Source organism: Danio aesculapii, chromosome 11 (assembly GCF_903798145.1).
Source record: "Danio aesculapii chromosome 11, fDanAes4.1, whole genome shotgun sequence".
Taxonomy (NCBI): Eukaryota; Metazoa; Chordata; class Actinopteri; order Cypriniformes; family Danionidae; genus Danio; species Danio aesculapii.
In genome coordinates this window covers 31,066,133-31,087,922 of record NC_079445.1, presented here as the reverse complement: position 1 = coordinate 31,087,922, position 21,790 = coordinate 31,066,133, and the positions used below count along the sequence as shown (strand labels likewise).

The following is a 21,790-nucleotide window of genomic DNA, read 5'->3' as shown; positions in this document are numbered from 1 at the left end:
CATAGTGAGTTGAAATGGCGCTTTATGCTTCTGGTCAGTTTTGTCCTTGCCCTCCTGCTGCCACCTCTTTTGCTCAAACCTAAATTTTTACCACACCTATGTAAAACATGTCTTGTGTCTTCATTATAAAAGCGTTTGTGTGGTTTGCAAGCTTAGTGGAAGGTCATTGTTGATTAAAGCAACTGCTACAGCCAAGGGCCTTTATTATGACTTCAGCATTTAAACTCATATTTGTTGCTCACATCGTCTAATTTATGCCTCCAAACCAATATGATTCAAAAGCACATAACCACCCAATTAAAAGAAGACATTAACAACATAGCAAATGCAAAGTAGAAGCTGTTTAAATAGCAATTCATCCATAAAATGGACATTTAATTAACCACGTGGTGTTGCAAACGTTCAGCCAAACAGTAAAAGTATATTGGAAGCAAAAAGCATTATTACTGAGCCTGATAAATACAGTCTTACTAGACATGTTATATCATTCTATAAGGAAAAGACAACAATTTAATTTAAGCCTTGATTCCATGGAAATAATTTGCAGTTGTGTATATATATATATATATATATATATATATATATATATATATATATTATTTTTTTTTTTTTTTTATAATTTTATTTTTTTAAGGGTGGCGCAGTGGGTAGCGATGTCGCCTCACAGCAAGAAGGTCACTGGTTCGAGCCTCGGCTAGATCAGTTGGCATTTCTGTGTGAAATTTGCATGTTTTCCCTGTGCTTGCGTAGGTTTCATCTGGGTGAACAAGTTCCCCACAAGTCCAAAGACATGTGGTACAGGTGAAATGGGTAAGCTTAATTAATGTATGAGTGTGAATGAGTGTATGGATGTTTCCCAGTACTGGGTTGCCGCTGTAAAACATATGCTGGAAAGGTTGGTGGTTTATTCCACTGTGGCGACCCCAGATTTATAAAGGGACTATGCCAAAAAGAAAATGAATGTGTATATATATATTTTTAATAATATATTTCTATATATTATTAGGTTTTCTTCATGGAATATCAATTGCAACAATAATGTTATAATTATCCTTCCATGTTGTTGTTAACACTGTCCCAAAGTATATATATTTTTTATATTTATAATATTTTTTTTTTCATTTTATTAATTGCGTATACTTTATTTGATGCAATGTTTTTGGATATTAAATTAATCAAAGTGTGTGAAAGTGTGAAGAAACATTGTTGGAAAAAAACTACAGTGGTCACTGAAATAACTTGAAATTGGAAAAAAAAAACAATTATTAATCAAAAATTACTGAAAATAAACGAATGAAAATCTGATATTTCTTTTCAAATTGTGGTTCAATAAAAGCATAAACATGGCAAAAACAGCATATTTACACACACACACACAGCCACAAACACATATATACACCTTTTGTAAGTTCATGTTTATTTTACTTCAAATATATCTATTTTGTTAGGTAACGTGTATAGTTTAAAATTATACTCTAATATGTAATATGCAAGTAAATGTAAAAAAGATTGTTGCTAAATCTTTAGAAACCTCTCTTCTGTTTATTTATTTATTAAAAGTTTCAGCAAGCCTCCAGTTTAGCAGCTGTGCTCATTTAGTGAAGAATCATAGTTAGTTTGATGTTGTGTGCAGAATGACAGAGCTGGAAATGAGAATAAATAGTGTATAAGGGAAGTATCTGCTGCTCTTCACCTTAGTTTACTCTCCATATTTGGTAAGCACTGCTGCGGTAGATGAAGCCTCTGGAAATCATCAAACATGGGATTGGTGTACTGTGGATTGGCCCATAAAATCGACTGAAAGACTGCTTGTGTTGCTTTCTATATGGCAGAAGGTGAATGGAGTGAAAACTGTGTAAAAGAGGACACTTACATGCACTGGTTTGGGTAAATTATTGGTCTAGAGGGGGCATGTTATGTCCTTTTTTGTAATAAATTTGTGCTATCCACAGAATGAGTCTGGAATCTTACAGTCTATGGAGGATGATATCTTGGATTTTATCTAAAATACCCTCAATTGTGTTTGGGAAGGTCTCAGTGGTTTGGAATGACGTGAAAGTGAGTTATTAATTACTGAATTTGGATTTTTGGGTGAACTAACCCTTTTAAGGGCTGATAATATATAATAAAGGCTGAATTATACTTCTTCATCAAGTGATTGCTGTAACCCACGACGCATGCCTTGCGTGTAGTTGTGCATTTTACTTCTGTGTTCTGTTTGTGTTGCTCTGCAATAACACTTCCGTAACGCTAGTTGGCAGTTGGGTTTCTATGTTCCCCTGTGTTAAGTTTCTTCATGGGTGTCTTGTTTACACTGGAAATACCTGTTATGGTACCTTACTGTACAAGTAGCTCAAACTCACTCATTCAGAGGCTGGAACTCCATGGGACATAATACTTTTAACACCCAATCCAACAGGGTCACTGGTCTCCTGTGACTCTCGGCCCCGCGTGCTGGATAAGTTGGCGGTTCATTCCGCAGTGACGACCCCAGATTAATAAAGGGACTAAGCCGAAAATGAATGAATGAATGAACTTAAGTTTACGTCACCTCGTACATTGCTTTTTTTCATCTCCTTTTACACTTGAACAACTAAACGAATGCTTAGGTCTATTTAACTGACCATATTATCGATGCTGTAAAAAGGTACTCTATGAACTTTCAAAAACAATCTTTCTTTTCATGGATACAAGGCCACGTTGGTCTGAACGGAATTTCAGGTTGATGCAGAGTTTGCCTGACCTCTCTCTGTCAGCTGTAGGTGACCATGCTTCACGTGTACGTGCAAATGACAGATTTGGCTTCGTGACAGGCTGGGCAGGAATTAAAATTTAAATTTGCTGACAGACAGTTTGGGTTACCTGTCATAATTGAGTTATTTGTCGGTCGACAATTCTGAATTGGAGATTTTTTAGTCTTATGCTTTACCCAGAATATAAAAATACATATAAATACATTTAGATTATTTATTTTAATCATTACTAGACTTTCAACTAGCACAACAAAAAATGTTTCTGAAGACAAGCACCTTCTGCACCTTTAAGATCGCCTTCTTAAATCACTCATGGAGAAAAATCTGAATAGCTTGTTCATCTGCTTTCTTGCAGAGAAATGAATACAGGGTGTCTGCGGGGTTTTAAAAGGTAGTAAAAGAGTAAATTAAATTAGCCAAAATTAGGGGAATTAAAAAGTAGTAAAAAGTAGTAAACGTCATCTGACGAGGTATTCAATTTTTCAAGCCCAATTTTTTAGGTAAATTTTCAATTTGTGTTAAGTGCAGACCTTTATTCTAAAATTTGCGTGGATTTATTTATATGTCGAGAGTAGGACCTGAGCGAAATCACATGAGGTGGTGTTCGTTTGCACGCGCACTGAAACAGACAGGCAGCACCTAATTATGTTCAAAAGAATTTAAAACGCCAAATGGGTTGAATTTATACCCCATTTCAAAAGTAAAACATACTCTAACAGGTAGTGCAGTGTGTGGGTGAGAGGAGAGTAGTGATTTCAGTGTGATCCGGTTATGTTGTGGTTCTGTGACTGCTGGTGTTGGTTGCTGTATATTTAACAATTATGACAGTTAAAGTAACTAGGTTAATTTTGTAGTTAAATTAACTAGGTTAAAAATAAATTGAATATTGATCTAATAGTTTGGACGTTCTTTCGTGCTTTTGGGTGAGTTTGGGACATCTTTTGGCCTGGAAATAGTCTGTTATATCTGGCAACACTGATGGTAGCTGATGTCAACACACAGAATCTATCGGCATAGTTCAGCATGGTTGTCTAATCGTGCCGAGAACGGTTTATAATTGTGCTGCGCCATTCCAGGCTCAGTGGAGAAGCAACCGTAACCGTACCGAACTGCTCTTAGACATATATGACATTGATTAAAAACTATGGACAAAGGCCCATTGTGACATCTTGATTAATCCCTCTTTACTTAAATGTATATGTTATCTGCAATATGTTATTCCATTTGGAAAGATATTTCATTTACGCCACTACAGTTGCAGCTCTAAGTCGTGCTGGTATTGATTTTTTTTAAGGTATTTAAGAAGTTCGGTAAATACCCTGTACCAGAACTAAAATACTGGGTTGTTCTTTTTCACAATTACTTGATTAGTCGATGCACAAGGGACATCATTACAGTATTCAATCACAGAACAGTCAGATTTTCATGATATGTCCCCTTTAAAATTGTTATAAACATGTTCTGCTCCATTTCTCTGTCTTGTTTTAAACCTGTAAGTGGTGTATGTGAGCAGTCCCTGATGTTAGGGCTATAAATGATGTAAACAGGCTGTCTGGCATTGTTGCGCAGGCTTTCCCATTAAACAAGCGTAACACAACACAGCGGCGCATGGAAAGCCTGAGTGTGCAGGATCTCAGACCGTTATATAAATCTGTAGTCCGAACACACAGACGCACATCCACACTGTGCACTTTTCCGTCTGCAGGCTCTCGTCTGTTTGTCCCTTTTGTTCTTGTCACAGTTTGTCAGTATGTGGTTTAAGTCATTACAGACTGTCCGTCACACAATGACAGGTGGACAGTCTAATGAGCATGAGCAAACACCTGATCTTAACTGAGTCTCCATTATAATTGTGTGCCTAATAACATTCATCATTATGAAGAGTTACGTAAGATTTAAATAAAGTACTTATATTACAAAGAAAGTATCTATTGTTTGTTGTCATACAAAAGTGAAAATAAGGACTAGTAGCCAATGCTAGCTTTTACAATGTAATTATATTCACACATTTTTGTTGTTATATTTTTTTTTTCTGTTTTAGATTAGATGTTTTTATAAACATTATTTTACAAATAGTGCCTTATTTTTGCACTATTTTATTTAGATTATATTTTAGACTGCATAGCTGACAAGATTGTCTTGTATTATTATTTACTTTTAGGCAAGCCATGGCAAGGCAAGTTTATTTGTATAGCACATTTCACACACAAAGGTTATTCAAAGTGCTTTACATTAAGAAGTATGATAGAAACAAGTATAAGACATACAGATTATTAAAAAACAGCAACAATATTAATTACAAATATTAACAAATATTAAAAACAGATTAAAATGTGTTAAAAATGTATAATAGTTGTAATAACCAGTGGTGTAAAGAGTACTGAAAAATCATACTTAAGTAAAAGTACCATTACTTGCCTAAAAATGTAGTGCAAGTAGAGTAAAAGTATCTATTGTAAATATTACTCAAAGTATGAGTAAAAAGTAGCCCTTTCAAAAGTACTCAAGAGTAGTGAGTATTACACTGTAAAAAGCTGATGCGTTTACATGTAATCTGTGGATGTGTGTAAACGTAATATTCTGTAGTGCATTTAGTTATTGCCCAGCAGACACACAAGGTCATACGACGTTAATATTAGTTATATTTAGGTTGTGATGTCAGGTGACCAAATTCCAATGTCTAGCCAACATCTAAGGACAGCATTATTTTGATGTACAATAACAACGTCAAATGAGGGTGATATGACATTGACTTTGAGCCTAAATCTTAAACCAACGTCATCCTGATGTTGGGTTCTGATGTCAACCCGATTTTCATTTCCAAACAAAATGCAATGTCCATACAACATTGAAGTACAATATCATCTGACATCATGTTGACGTCTTGTGCCTGCTGGGTGTTTAAGGCCATTTCGGTCATCATACAGTAAACATCTGTCATTTTTCATCAGTGACATGCATCTAAACAGTCTCTGGGTATGCTTATATATAATCTTTTTGCACACTTTTAATGCTTCCAAATGGTTTGCTGCAATTTTAAATCGCCCATGTCTTGAGGTAGTTCATTATGATGCGATTTACCTTCTATGTGCGATTTGAATGGACGGGAATCAACAGACTGATTTTTCTAGAAGAAAAAATAAAGAAGTGACTGCAGGTTGAAGTAGTAGAATAAAAGTAGCGATACAGCACTAAAAATAGACTCAAGAGGAAGTAAAAGTACGCATTTTTAAAAAACTACTTAGTAAAGTACAATTCCTGAGAAAAACTACTCAATTACAGTAATTTGTAATTAGTTACTTTACACCACTGGTAATAACATAGATTATAATAATATACACTCAGCGGCCACTTTATTAGGTACACCTATCCAACTGCTCGATAACACAAATTTGTAATCAGCCAATCACATGGCAGCAACTCAATGCATTTAGGCATGTAGACATGGTCAAGACGATCTGAAAGACGATTTTTTGAAAATATTTTTATTTTGTAAATCTTCTTATAAGATAGATAGATAGATAGATAGATAGATAGATAGATAGATAGATAGATAGATAGATAGATAGATAGATAGATAGATAGATAGATAGATAGATAGATAGATAGACAAAATCTAAAAAATTATCTTTAAACATAGTAAGTTCTAAAAGTAAAATCATGTCGTAATGAAATCAGCCTTTCACAAAGCACATTCTTCAAGGAAGAGTTTAAATATTTTTATCTTTAGTTAGTATTGTTAGACATTTTGAATATACCTTGCAGCCACCAAAGCATTAAACTGCAGTTTTAACATTGTTACCTTTCTGAAGTCGCAATTATTCACCAACAACGATATTTAGCTTGCGATACAATCCTTAGGTATTATTTTGTATTGTATAAAATAATAATCATTTTACGCAAATGTTAATAATCACCTTATCACACTGAAAAAGCCATCTGTTTCATAGAATCAGCTTTTGTTTCTTCAGTTTTCCAGCAGAGTTGTGCTTTTGGCAGAAAAATGCAAACTTCATGACAAGCTGAGCTGAAATACACACAAAGTTTATTCTGAGCCCAAGAATGAAGGTGGAGAGAGGATTTCAAGAGCTTTCTGTCTTAGGATCTTCACTGATCATCTGATGCACGTTTCACACACAAAATGCAAGAGCTGCCACAAACTGCCAGTTTTCTTCTCATTGCCTGATTTAAGCTGTTTCTTTCTTTAGTAAAAAAAAAAAAAAGAAAGAAAATTTATGTTTTTGAACGTTATAGATTGATTTTGTTCATTTAGCAGTTTTTTAAATAGATTATTCACCCAAAAATTACAATTTGCTCTGAATTTACTCATCCTCAAATGTCTCAAAGCTATTTCCTGTTTCCTTTTTCTGTTTAACAAAAAATGAAAAAGAGAAAATACTATGGATGTCAATGGATACTGGTTTGCACCATTTTTTTTAATTGATTTTGTGTCCAAAAAATACTCAAACAGCTTTGGAACAAGTGTGGGACAGTACATTTTCAGTTTTGGGTGAACTATCCATTTTAATAAGTTGATACTATTTTTAAAAAAGTACCAATAAATGGAGATGGAGTGAGAGTCTGTTGTTGTATTATTCACAAAAGCAGACAGAAGCACTTAGAGAGCTTTTAGGCCAGTATTCCAGTAAGCACAGCTGGGATTGCAGATCATTTTTCAAATGCTTTCCACTGCCTCTGACTCATTATATGATGATATATGCTGCTCTGTATCAGTCAGAGCAGTCATTGGCTGGATAATAAACATACACAGCATGTTCAGATAAACAATTCATAGACACTGACCACAGTGTGTCACAGAAAGTCGTCCGTTTCCTTTAAAGAATGGATCATATTTTTTCACCAAATAGCATTATTTAGAATGGAAAATGTTAAAACATTGTTATAAAAATGTTAATATACAATGATAATTTTGCAATGTTCATTTAGAAAAAAAATATAGTCCATATAGGGTAGTTCACCTCAAAATAAAATATTATAATTTACTTTGTGATATATCAAATAACTTCAAGTAGTTTTATTTAGATAATAGGGTAGAAGACCTTATTATTCTACTTTCTGACATTCCAGATTTTGATTTCTGTATGATTTATGCATTTATTTATATAGTTAAAACTGTATTTTATTAAGTAAAACTGTATTTATATAATAACACTGGGATGTTAGTGAATAAAATGACTTTGACATTCCAGTTTTTTTTTGTACAAAGAGAAAATGAAGAAATGTTGTTATAAAAATAGTAATATACGATGATAGAAAGAATTGTGTTTGTTAATTTAGTTAAAAATATATTCAATATGGGGTGGTTCACCTCAAAATAAAAATACCATAATTTACTCTCTCATATACCAAATAACTTCTGTAAAAAAGTGGTTTTATTTCTATAATAATAAGCAGGATGAAAATGAAAATTCTAATCTACTTTCTGACATTCCATATATTTATAAATGATTTAGGCATTTATCTGTATAGTTAAAACTGTATTTTATATAGTAAAACTGTATTTATATATTAAAACTGGGCTGTTAGTGAAAGTAAATACTTCTGACAATTCCAATTGTTACAATTATACAAAGAGGCGTCACGGTGGCGCAGTGGATAGCACGATCGTCTCACAGCAAGAAGGTTGCTGGTTCGGGCCTCGGCTGGGTCAGTTGACATTTCTGTGTGGCGTTTGCATGTTCTCCTCATGTTGGCGTGGGTTTCCTCTGGGTGCTCCGGTTTCCCTCACAAGTCCAAAGACATGCACTAAAGGTGAATTGGATAAACTAAATTGTCTGTAGTGTATGTGTGTGAATGAGTGTGTATAAGTGTTCCCTAGTGATGGGTTGCAGCCGGAAGGGCATCCACTGCGTAAAACATATGCTGGATAAGTTGGCGGTTCATTCCGCTGTGGCGACCCCAGATTAATAAAGGGACAATGCCGAAAAGAAAATGAATGAATGAATGAATGAATTATGCAAAGAGTTGTTTGTTAAAACATCATAATTTACTCTTGGCGATGCAGTGGCGCAGTAGGTAGTGCTTTCGCCTCACAGCAAGAAGGTTGACAGTTCGAGCCTCGGCTGGGTCGGTTAAGGGTCCTGTGTGGAGTTTGCATGTTCTCCCTGCATTCACGTGGGTTTCCTCCGGGTGCTCCGGTTTCCCCCACAGTCCAAAGACATGCGGTACAGGTGAATTAGGTAGGCTAAATTGTCCGTAGTGTATGAGTGTGGGTGAATGGGTGGATCTTTCCCAGAGATGGGTTGCAGCTGGAAGGGCATATGCTGCGTAAAACATGTGCTGGATAAGTTGGCGGTTCATTCCGCTGTGGCGACCCCGGATTAATAAGCCGAAAAGAAAATGAATGAATAATTTACTCTCTGATATAACAAATAACTTCAGAAGAAAAAAATGTATTTGGATAATAATAAGCAGGATGAAAATGAAAAGTATCATTTACTTTCTGACATTTCAAATATTTGTTTGTAAATGAATTAGGCATTTATCTATAAACTTTATATAGAAAAACTGTTTCTATAAAACTGGGATGTTAGTGAATAAAATGACTTTGACATTCCAATTTTTTTTGTAAAAATAGAAACTCAAAATAATGTTTTTATAAAAATTTAAATATACGATTATAAAATTAGTTGTGTTTGTTCATTTGCTTGAAAATATATTTAATATGGGGTAGTTCCCCTAACCGAATTTCACCAAGTAGGACATGTTCCTGATTTTGATCCCGGAACAACTTTCCAATCCAATGTTAAGTTTAGGCTCACGGTTAGGTTTATGCACTTCTACATGAGTGTTATCCAACTATTATTCCCTTCTGATTTTGGGAATAATTTACAGTTATAGTTAGGTTTAGGGGTAGGGAATAGGTATGGATTATATTTTCTAACAAAATGATGTTCCAGGATCAAGATAGAAGGTTATTCAGGATCGCATCGTACTTGGCGAAATCTTGATGTGCGGGTAGTTCACCTCAAAATAAATCCTAATGTACCCTCTGATATACCAAATAACATGCATAACATCCTATTTTCAAAGATGGAACCATCAGCAGTAAGAATAATTGAAGTTTTTAACAACTGCAACTTGTATTAACTTGTATTGTGCTGCATTGCCATTCTCCATATATCTTCATTCTGCTTTTCTTTGCTTTTTATTCTTCTCCAGCATGCTGCAACTCTATTCTTTGGCTCTTGTCCTTGTGCCTCTTTCATGTCTGCAAACTTGTGCTCTTTTTTTCTCTCTTTCTTTCTTTTCCAGCAAGACTATTCAGATCAATATAATCGATGACGAGGAGTATGAAAAGAATAAGAACTTCTTCCTGGAGATTGGAGAGCCACAATTGGTGGAAATGAGTGAGAGAAAAGGTGGGATGTCTTCTTCCTCTGGTCCCACTTCACTGAAACAGCCCCGGTGTGCTGCCATCTTCTGGGCTGAGCTGGAAGTGTTCATATGTAAAACCAAAAGGGACCAAAAGTCATTGTTTATTTGACCATCAGTCCATTTACAACCTCTGTAAAGCATCAAATAGTGTTATGTCATTTTTTAAGGCCAAACATATATTCTTAAATTGAAAATAGGAGGACGTGTAAGCGTTATTACATTGCATTCTGGAGGACAACTGATTAATGAATCACAATTAAAGGGATAGTTCACCCACAAATGCACTTGATGCAAGTGACTTTGACAGCTTGCTTGATTTATACAAGTGTGCTGGATTCATAAATTTTTTTTGAATCACGAAACAGAATTTGGACTTTGCGTCAACCTCAGAGACCAGCAATACACACGCATGTAAATTTATCTTTTGCTTAATCTGCACATTAATTAAAAAATTTTGATTATTCACATAAACCATTGTTATGTTGTGTAATAAGTTAACATTAAGGGTTGAGAATGAAAAGGCATGTCAAAGTACACTATTTTCCTGCTGACGACTGCTTATCATTAAAGAGAATCTATGGTGAAATATCTACTTTTCAAGCTATTTGGACAGACATGTGTGTAGGTATAGTGTATAGACCGTCATATTAGTGATATAAACACACCAAGTCCTTTTTTTAAAAACGGTGGATCAATTGGAGTGGTTTTTAGATTGACCGCGACTTGACGTAGGAGTGCGGTCCCCCTGCCCACCAATATTGATTGACAGGCGCGCATTAGCATATCGTCAGTTTGTTGTTACACGTCCGGCATTTTCAGAGTGTGAATCAAAGCGATGTCACCAAAGGAACACCCTTCCTCTATTTTTAGATGTAAGGCTCATTAAGCTCAACACAAGATCAACATTCACCACACGATCGCTCTCATCAGACTTATTGTTTGTAACTTTAGGTGGGTTTGCAAACATGTGTACTTTTCATTGCGTCTACCTTAAACTACAGAAGCTCCCTGTAATCTTAACTAGGTGAAGCTGGAAAGTGCGAGCGCGTTGCCTCATGTGCGCGTCCCTCCATAAGAAATAAAATAATGAACTTGCCTGCAGGTCGTACGTCAGAAGCGCCGCTCGGCGACGCACAGCACCATGCATTTTAGAATTCTAAACATAGGTTTGTATCAGGGTACACACAACGGCACTTTAAGTTGGTGGCTGTCCACGTAGCCCAGCCACGACGCAGGACACTTCATGTTTCTGCCACGCCACAGAGCGCCATCTGAATAGTTTCATTTTAAATAACATGTGAATGTGCGTGTCTGGTGTGCAGTGTTGCGGCTCTGAGCGGCGCATCCAGTGCCTCAATCAAAGTTAATTCAGTGTGAGGGGTTATTAGTCTTGGTGTACAAGCTCTACACTTTAAACTAGCACACAGTTGGCTGTAAAACTATACAAAGAAGCAAATGATTTTGTACTCTCTGCTTGGTCTGTATCCGAGTCATACATGTACGACTGAATGCTGGTCCTCTCACTCATGTTGCTTCTCTCTGTCTGCCTGTCTGTTGCCAAACACAAAGCGGGGGAGCTCTTGGCTCCACCCTCTTGTTACGTTGGCAGGAAGTCGAAACTAATTTTCATGTGAAGCAACACACCCCAAAAACAGTGAGGTGTGTGCACGCCCCCAAAATAACACTTTTTAACACATTATAATAAAACAATCTGGATTGTGTTTTTAACTGAACCTAAACTGGCTCAGTCAGAAGAACCACAATATTAATATTAAATCTTAAAAAAGGGGTAAACTAGGTGCCCTTTAGTTCAATTCTGTTCATTTCTATAGCGCTTTTACAATGTAGATTGTGTCAAAGCAGCTTAATTTAGAAGTTCTAGTAAATTGAAACTGTGTCAGTCCAGTTTTCAGAGTTAAAGTTTAGTTTAGTTCAGTGTGGTTTAATTTTCACTGCAAGAGTCTAAACACTGAAGAGCAGTCTGGACACCACATTAATTATCAAATATCAATAGAAAGAGAGAAAATCACTCACTGCACTTGACTGAAGGACTTTTGTAGCTTTAATAACAAACAAATCTAATGTAATTCTTGTCTACCAAGCACTATTCTAAAAAATGCCCAGCGGCGAGCGCTTCTCCAACTGTCAAAGCGTTTAACAAAATTAGTAAAGTGCACACTCAGCGCCTGGCTACCAGCTTTTTTTGTTTTAAAAATGTGCCACTTCCATTTACAACGATAGAAAAAAAACCATTGCAAAAGCACTTCGGTGGACACACACTCATAGTGAAGATGCTTAAAGCATAGCTTGTTTCATTATATTTTTATTCTGATGCATTTTTTTTATTCTTTTCCTTAATTTTGAGGACTTTTTGCTCATTTGCTTTGGTATTAAGAATTATGAAATTTCATTGTCTTTAAAATGTATAGGTGTAAAGGCAAACTTATTTATGGAGGGTGGGGGCATATATAAACATTTGGTCACATGACATTGATCATTTTAATCGTGATTACAATTTTGACTAAATTCACTCACCAAACTTGTGTGTTTTTTATTTATTTATTTATTTTTTGAGCACAAAAGGAATTATTTTGAAGAATGTTTGATAAAAGTTGATGAGTGTTATAGACTTCCATATTACTGAGTAAAATTATGGTTTAATTGCATTTACATTTATTCGTTTAGCAAACTCAAGCAAGTTTTGTGATGGTGGCTAAAGTATAATTTCATATTTGGGTAAACTATCCTTTTAACAACAGGTGTAAACAAGCCATGTTTGTTGTTAATTTCAGTGAGAGACCAATTTTTTAAAAAACTCTTTTTTACACTATTATCATCCTGATGTTAACTGGCCTTTGTTTAGGACCTCAATTGGCTCAATTTGTTGTTTAAAAAGCATCTGATGTCCCTCAAAGTGAACGCCCAAACACACTTCACTGCTCAAATGTGATTTTATTATGTTCCCCTCACAGGAAGACCATAAAGGTTAAAATTCTTGACCATGAGGAGTATGACAAGCATGCAAACTTCTTCATAGAGCTGCAGGAGCCAGAATGGAGGAGGAGGGGATGGACAGGTGAAAGATAGCAAAGAAACGAGTCAAACAAATCTTTTCTTTCTCCTCCGGCTACTGTCTTTGCCTTCCTTCGCTCCTCCTTCAAAACTGATCCTCCACTTCGGTTCTGCTGTTGCAATAATGTCGTTTGCCTCCCGCTTGCTGCTCAGTTTCTGTGGAGTTCTCCCTCATGTTCCCTCCTGGCCAAAAGGTTAAAAGCTCTCTCAGTAAATGGGCATAATTGGCTTGGACTGAAGCCGTAGGGTCTGTTTCTTCAGGCCAGGATGAGACAAGGGCAATTGAAAGCATAATGAGCGGCAGATACATGGGCTGTCTTGCCAAATTCCAGAGCCTGTGATGCTTCATGCTCTCTGTACTAATAGAAGAAGATTAGATTCGATTTTCTCTTGACCTCACTTTTTTTTTTAGATTTCATGGTGATGTCACTTTGTTCTTGCATGCAAAATTAATATTAATAATTGTGTAAATTAATTAAGAACAAAAATAAGATATTATTTAATGTTTAAGTTAATATTTTTTAATAGTTTTGTCTCTATCTTTTTTAAATCCAATTAATTACTTTTATTATTATGATTATGGCCTTGCGGTGACGCAGTAGATAGTGCTGTCGCCTCACAGCAAGAAGGTCAGTGGTTCAAGCCTCGGCTGGGTCAGTTGGCATTTCTTTGTGGAGTTTACATGTTCTCCCTGTGTTTGCGTGGGTTTCCTCTGGGTGCTCCGGTTTCCCGAGTCCAAAGACATGCGGTACAGGTGAATTGGGTAAGCTAAAATTGTCGGTGGTGTATGTGTGTGAATGAGAGTCTCTGGGTGTTTCCCAGTGATGGGTTGCAGCTGGAAAGGCATCTGCTGCGTAAAACATTCATTCCACTCTGGCTACCCCAGATTAATAAAGGGACTAAGCCGAAAAGAAAATGAATGAATGAATATTATGATTATTATTAATCAATTAATGTGGTGAATTGAATGCTCTACTAAGAATAATGCCAAATGTATTTTCTTAATAATTTTTTTTTTGTTTAATACTTAAAGCATCTGAATCAGCATTTTAAGAAATTTATGAAGGATTATGGGAGACTGAAATTATTATAATGACTGCTAGACATTTTAAATTATAACTAATAATAATAATAATATTAATATAAAATATTATTTGTTTTATTGCATCTACACTGCCTGACAAAAGTCTTGTCGTTGACCAGAGTTGTAAGAGCAACACATAATAACTTGACTTCTAGTTGATCATTTGGAAGAGTGGCAGAAGGTCGATTTTTCCCATGAATCATCTGCTTAACTGCATCCCAACCATCACAAATACTGCAGAAGACTTATTGGAACCCACATAGAACCAAGATTCTCACAGAAATCAGTCAAGTTTGGTGAAGGAAAAATCATGGTTTGGGGAGAGAGATCTGCAGAGTGAATGTCAACATCAACAGCCTGAGGTAGACATTTGTGCTGTCCATTACATTACAAACCACAGGAGAGGGTAAATTATTCAGCAGGATAGCACTCCTTTGCTTTCCGGAACTTTCATGTGGAGGCTGAAGTATGAGAAGAAGGTCAAGGTGCTCCAGGATTGGCCAGTCCAGTCACCAGACATGAACATTATTTAGCATGTCTGGGGTAAGATGATGGAGGAGGCATTGAAGATAAATCCAAAGAATCTTGATGAACTCTGGAAGTCCTGCAAGAACGCTTTCTTTGCCATTCCAGATGACTTTATTAATAAGTTATTTGAGTCATTGCAGAGATGTATGGATGCAGTCGTCCAGGCTCATGGGAGTCATACACAATATAAATTATTTTCCCACTGCTTCATGACTTTATATTCTATAGTGTACATTATTTCTGTTAAGTGATAAGACTTTTGTCTAAGCAAAGTCATATCGTAAAAATCAAGGCATGATCATATTTTATTGTGGTAAAATAAGTGTAATCTAGAGGCCTTTGTCTTTCATATACGCCACTTCTGATAGCAAATGATCAACTACAAGTCAAGTTATTATTTGAGATTCCTAAAACTTGGTTAGGCAACAAAACTTTTGTTAGGTAGTGTATTTATATGAATACAATAAGTTGTTGTTGTTATTATTATTATTATTATTATTATTATTATTATTATTATTATTATTATTATTATTATTATTATTATTAATGCATTAAATTGAAGGCCCTTCTATGTATAATACCATTTAAATTGAAACTAAGCATCTGAAATTTATGAAAGATTATAATGTGACGTGACTAAAGTAATAGCTAAATATAAAATGATCACTAATAATAGTAATAATGATTGCATAATACTTGCAAATGTGTGTATAGACAAAATTATACTTTATTGCACCCTAACTAAGTATGCTACTCCGTTGGTTTATTCATAATCATTTTGCTCTTTCTTTATCTCCATTTTCTTCTGTTCTTGTGTGTTTTATATCCTGTCTGTCCTTCATTGTCTACGTCAGCTATGTTGCTGCATGAATGTGGTAAGCTGTCTCTTTTTTTTCCTGCTATTCATTTCTGTTAATCACTTTAAAAATGTGTATTTCATCACGTCATCATCAGATGTTTATTTCTTACCGTGTATAAGTTCTTTGTTCATATCGTATAACCATTCGCTTGCTTAATTTTTTTCTGCAAAAAACAGCCTTTTTCATAATTTTTTTGCCAAAGTTTGGCAGGATAAAGCTGGTTTTAACAGATGTTGTCATATTCTGTGGCATATTTTGCTTAATTTACTAATTTTCTGCAATTATTTACACATATTGTAAACTATATTTACAAATACCAATATAGTTTCTTCTCCTTACAAAAACAAGAGCTTTAAACCTTGAATTGAACAAAGAGTGAGGTCATTTCTGCTGTGTTTTTATGATTTTAGGTGGATTCGTTAAGACAGGTATGGTAATAAATATCATTGTAAATGCTTAGCTAACTCATTACCAGCTACTGAAGCTAATTTGCTTCACTAACCAAGCGAATGAATAGACTTCATCTTTCCTATGAAATCTTTTCGTTGATAGATAAGCAGCTTTATGGTAAGAGATTACATTTTACTTTTCACCAAGCTGAATGTTAAATCTAACATTGTGTGTATTTGTAACTGTTTACTTGACGATGAGCCTTTGTTTGGCACTCTGCTCTATGTGCGCCTTATAAGCTTATATATAGGACCTGGTACAGATACTGTACAGATAGAACTGTTTATTTTGCTTTGCTTTCTGCCTTTTTGAGTAGACTTTGCAGCAAAAATGCCTAAAAAATATCATTCATATATATATATATATATATATATATATATATATATATATATATATATATATATATATATATATATATATATATATATAGTTATTTTGTTATTTGATTTTTATTATTTTAAATGTATTGTTGTTAATTATAAATAATAATTATAATAATTTTTATTTATTATTATTATAAAAAATTTATTTTTATTTGTCTCTTGAATTACAATCGGAAGTTAGTAATATACATATAAAATATACAGTGCATCCGGAAAGTATTCATAGCGCTTCACTTTTTCCAAATTTTTTTATGTTAAAGCCTTATTCCAAAATGGATTAAATAAATTTATTTCCTCAAAATTCTCCACATAATACCCCATAATGACAATGTGAAAAAAGATTTTTTGAAATTGTTGCAAATTTATTAAAAGTAAAAAAGCTCAAAAATCACATGTACATAAGTATTCACAGCCTTTGCCATGAAGCTCTAAATTGAGCTCAGGTACATTCTGTTTCCTCTGATCATTCTTGAGATGTTTCAGCAGCTTGATTGGAGTTCACCTGAGGCAAATTCAGTTGATTGGACATGATGTGAAAAGGCATACACCTGTTTATATGAGGTCCCAGGGTTGGCAGTGCATGTCAAAGCGCAAACCAAGCATGAAGACAAAGGAATCGTCTGTAGACCTCCGAGACAGGATTCTGTCGAGGCACAAGGCCGGGGAAAGTAACAGAAAAATTTCTGCTGCTCTGAAAGTTCCAATGAGCACAGTGGCCTCCATCATCCATAAGTGGTAGATGTTTGGAACCACCAGGACTCTTCCTAGAGCTGGCCGGCCATCTAAGCTAAGTGATTGGGGGAGAAGTGCCTTAGTCTAGGAGGTCAATAACCTCAATAACCGATCAATAACCCGATGGTCACTCTGTCTGAGCTTCTTCTTGGAGAAAACCAGGCACCGCTCATTACCAGGCTCATACCATCCCTACAGTGAAGCATGGTGGTGGCAGCATCATGCTGTGGGGATGTTTTACTAGTCAGGACAGAGGGAAAGAGGAATGCAGCAATATCCAGAGACATCCTGAATGAAAACCTGCTTCAGAGTGCTCTTGACCTCAGACTGGGGCGACGATTCATCTTCCAGCAGGACAGTGACCCAAACCACACCGCCAAAATATCAATTGTGTGGCTTCACAACAACTCTCGCCTTGAGTGGCCAAGCCAGAGACCAGAACTAAATCCTATTAAACATCTCTGGAGAGATCTGAAAACAGCTGTACAACATCGCTTCTATTCAAACCTGATAGAGCTTGAGAGGTACTGCTATGAGGAACGGCAAAAATTCCCAAAGACAGGTGTGCCAAGCTTGTGGCATCATATTCAAAAAGACTTGAGGCTGTAATTGATGCCAAAAGTGCATCAACAAAGTATTGATCAAATGCTGTGAATACTTATGTAGATGTGATTTTTCTGCTTTTTTATTTGTAATAAATTTGCAACAATTTCAAAAATCTTTTTTTCACATTGTCATTATGGGGTATTATGTGGAGAATTTTGAGGAAATAAATTAATTTTATCCATTTTGGAATAAGGCTTTAACATAAAAAAATGTGGAAAAAGTGAAGCGCTATGAATACTTTCCGGATGCACTGTATAAAGAGAGAGAGATTTTGTATTTGCATAATAAAATTATTATGCATTGTAAATAAAAGTTACATAAGTACATAATATTTCAATAAAAAGTGTTTATTTCTCTGATTACATCTAACAAAAATTGTATCCAAATGTAAGTTTTGCCTTCATGCACTCCTTTATAATTGATTATAAATGAATGCGTAATTAAATTCATTCAGTTATAATATATAATTAATAAGTTATCATAAATCATAAACTATTTAATTTGAATTATTCATAATTTACTATTGTATCCATTACATCAACCTCAAGTTATAACTGTTTAAACACAGCCTATATCTCTACTAAAAACTAACACTGTTCATTTCTGAAGCTAATTTAGCAATTTAATCAAAACAATGTGACAATCTCATTTCCAACTTGAGTACACAGCACTAGTTTACATAGCTGTGATTAATTGCTATCGCTGTGCCATGAACCTACTGTAATACTTTGTTTCTTATGCAATGTCACATTTGCTGCACGCCACAAAGACACTGTGTGAAGGGCGAGAGCACAACCCACTGTCACCCATTCAGTAACCCTCACTGGCATTGTTCCTAAAGGCAAACGGGCTGCTCCCTAATGAGAAAGCATATAGCTAGTGTGCCTTCAGCTGACGTGCAGTGCTTTCATAACCGCCGTCTTGTCAAACCCGCTCAACTGTGATCACACGCAAACACTATTTACAGTACATGTCCAAGGAGTGTCTGTGGGTTGAAAATTTCAGCACTGAGAGAACAGCCAATCCTTAAATTAGCACACCATTCAGAAGTGTCGAAATTGGGCTATTCAGGCGAGGGTGTGGAGATTTGTTTGTGTATTAATATGATAGTGATACAGAGGTGTCAACAGCGCCAAAACCACTTTAGATAGCAGCTGTTACATTAAACAATTAGTTGTCTTAATAATTATTGGCTTTGTTTACTTTTGTTTACTGTTTCAAAGTTATGAACATTTAATGTTGTTAAATTTATTTGGTATTTTTTTACAGTATATTGAAGTCAGAATAATTAGCCCCCTGTTTAGTTTTTCCCCAATTTTTGTTTAATGGAGAGAAGATTTTTTCAACCCATTTCTAAACATAATAGTTTTAATAACTCATTTCTAATAACTGATTTATTTTATCTTTGCCATGATGACAGTGAATAATATTTTACTAGATACTTTTCAAGACACTTCTATACAGCTTAAAGTGACATTTAAAGGCTTAACTAGATTAATACGATTAACAAGGCAGGTTAGGGTAATTAGGCAAGTTATAGTATAATAATGGTTCTGTAGACTGTCGGGAAAAAAATAACTTAAAGGGGCTAATAATTTTGACCTTAAAATGGGTTTTAAAAAATTTAAAACGGCTTTTATTCCAGCTGAAATAAAACAAATAAGACTTTCTCTAGAAGAAAAAATATTATCAGACATACTGTGAAAATTTCCTTGCTCTGTTAAACATCATTTGTGAAATATTTAAAAAAGAAAAAAAATTCTAAGGGGGGCTAATAATTCTGACCTCAACTGTATGTGTTTTTAAAAGCGTTTAATATTATGTCATGTAAATAATCTCATCTATAATCTGAAAAAAGTTTCGCTCTCTAAAATACTGATAACATTTATTTCAAATTTAAAATCAAAAGTTGTCATTTAGACTTTTTTGCATTAAATAACAAAAACCACCCAGGCTCATTACAGATACATACCCAGATCTTCATTTCTGGGGACTGCAAAATATGAAACTGGAGTTACGTCTGCTCGCTGTTTTTGTTTTTGCAAATCCAACAGAGGCCGCTGTGTATGCTTTTTGATGATCTCGAATTTCTCTCGCACGTCCTCTTCTCTCATAAATCCACCAGAGAGCGCAATATACACTTTAGCCGACTAGGCAAACTTGTTGTCGACTGAATGATTGACCCATCCACCCCCCTTCCCAAAAATGAATCAATAGTGTTTTCAAAAACAATCTAAAAAAGAAAAGCAGTCGCAGGATTTCACCTCGTTTTCAGCCTGTTGTTTATTTATTTGCTTTTGTTTTACCTGTTTTCTGGAACCATTCTACACCGCACTTGAACCCGTCGTCGCTGCCAACTCAGGTTCATGTCCCAAGTCCATTGTCATACGTGGTGAGCTACTGGGCAAACTGGCAACACTGGAAAAGCTGTCCGTATGGAGCTAAGTGGTCAGCTGGTATTGCTAAAAGGAACAAAAGCCGTCAGTGGTGTTAAACCACCCTGAAGCGTTCGTTTTAAAGACGAAATGGAGCCATGTAATGGGCAGCACAAATGTCTTGATACCTCAGGCTGTTGATGTTGCCATCCACTCTGCAGATCTTTCGCACGCCCCCATACTGAATGTAACCCCAAACCATGATTTTTCATTCACCAAACTTGACTGATTTCTATGAGAATCTTGGGTCCATGTGTGCTCCAATAGGTCTTCTGCAGTATTTGTGATGACTGGGCAAAATCGGCTTTCTGCCACTTTTCGAAATAATCAACTAGAAGTCAAATTATTATTCATCGCTCTCACAACTGGGATCGACGACAGTTTTTCTTCAGGTAGTGTAGATGCAATGAAACAAGTAATATTTTGACTCTGTATATAAACACGTATTCTCTTCCCCAGACCTAACCGATAGTTTTTTCAAAAGCAATCTAGAAAAAAAAGTCGCTGCAGCCGTATGATTTCACCACGTTTTCAGCCTGTTGTTTATTTATTTACTTTTTTTTAACCTTATTTCTCGAACTGTTCTTGAAACACTGGACTTGAACCTCATCGTCACAGTTAACCCCAAGTGTCCCAAGTTCCTCTGGTGTACACGGTAAGCTACTGGGCAAACCAGTGACACCTGAAAAGCAGCTGGTAGTGCTAAAAGGAACAGAAGCTGGCAGCGGCATCATACCACCCTGTAGCGTTAGTTTTAAAGACAAAATGGAGCCAGTCGTACCTCTGGGTACATAATTAGCACTCTCCAGAAATGTACGTATCCACAATGAGACTGTGATGCAACCAAAAGATGTCATGTTTACTGACATGTTCAAATGAATTTTCAAACTTATGAAATCAATATTTTGTGGAATTTGCCTGATTTTCATTCAAAAGAAAACATTTATTATGACAAATTGTTCTGAAAATGCTCCTTATTAAAATATTTTTACTTAAAATTTGGCACAAATTTTGTTTAAGGCATGTTTAAGGCATGTCCTCGTAATTCAAAACGCTTAAAAATCAAACTATACTTAATGGGGTATTTTGACATTGAAAAAATTCTACAGGTTTCCTGTGAGGGTTGGTTTAGGGGTAGGAGTAGGATAAGGCCATATAATATGCATTTTTGTATAGTGTGAAGTACATTAGGCCTATTGAGTCCTCATAAACCACGAATGCAGTGTAAATTGTTTAATTCAATGTTTAAAAACCTTTTGAGAAAATAAAATGTGGAGGAAACAATGTTCCATTTAGAGTATTATGTTAGATTTATTATTATATTTTAATGTAAAAATAACACGTATTCCAACTTGTACTTATTATAAAATATAGAACAAGAATAAGTGGTCATATTACATTTATATATATGTTAAATGATCAAAAAAAATCTGACAAATATATCAGAGGCAACAAATACTTGCTCTGTTCTCTGAAGTGATCACTGAAG

General features: G+C 35.2%; 1 protein-coding gene across 5 annotated transcripts in view; it reads left to right on the top strand.

Annotated features, from left to right (window-relative positions):
- The window catches only part of slc8a1a (solute carrier family 8 member 1a), a 71,911-nt gene that overhangs the window by 30,581 nt on the left and 19,540 nt on the right, over positions 1-21,790 (top strand). Inside the window, exons 3-6 of one of the 5 annotated variants that reach the window (XM_056468237.1) lie at positions 10,029-10,135; positions 15,690-15,710; positions 16,106-16,123; positions 16,248-16,262. The exons of 1 other annotated variant lie outside the window; for it this stretch is intronic. In XM_056468237.1, coding sequence (XP_056324212.1) covers positions 10,029-10,135; positions 15,690-15,710; positions 16,106-16,123; positions 16,248-16,262 — 161 coding nt within the window. Of the gene's footprint in view, positions 1-10,028; positions 10,136-13,123; positions 13,228-15,689; positions 15,711-16,105; positions 16,124-16,247; positions 16,263-21,790 lie in introns of all 5 variants that reach the window. 3 more of the 5 variants (XM_056468239.1, XM_056468238.1, XM_056468240.1) reach the window with 3 other exon arrangements.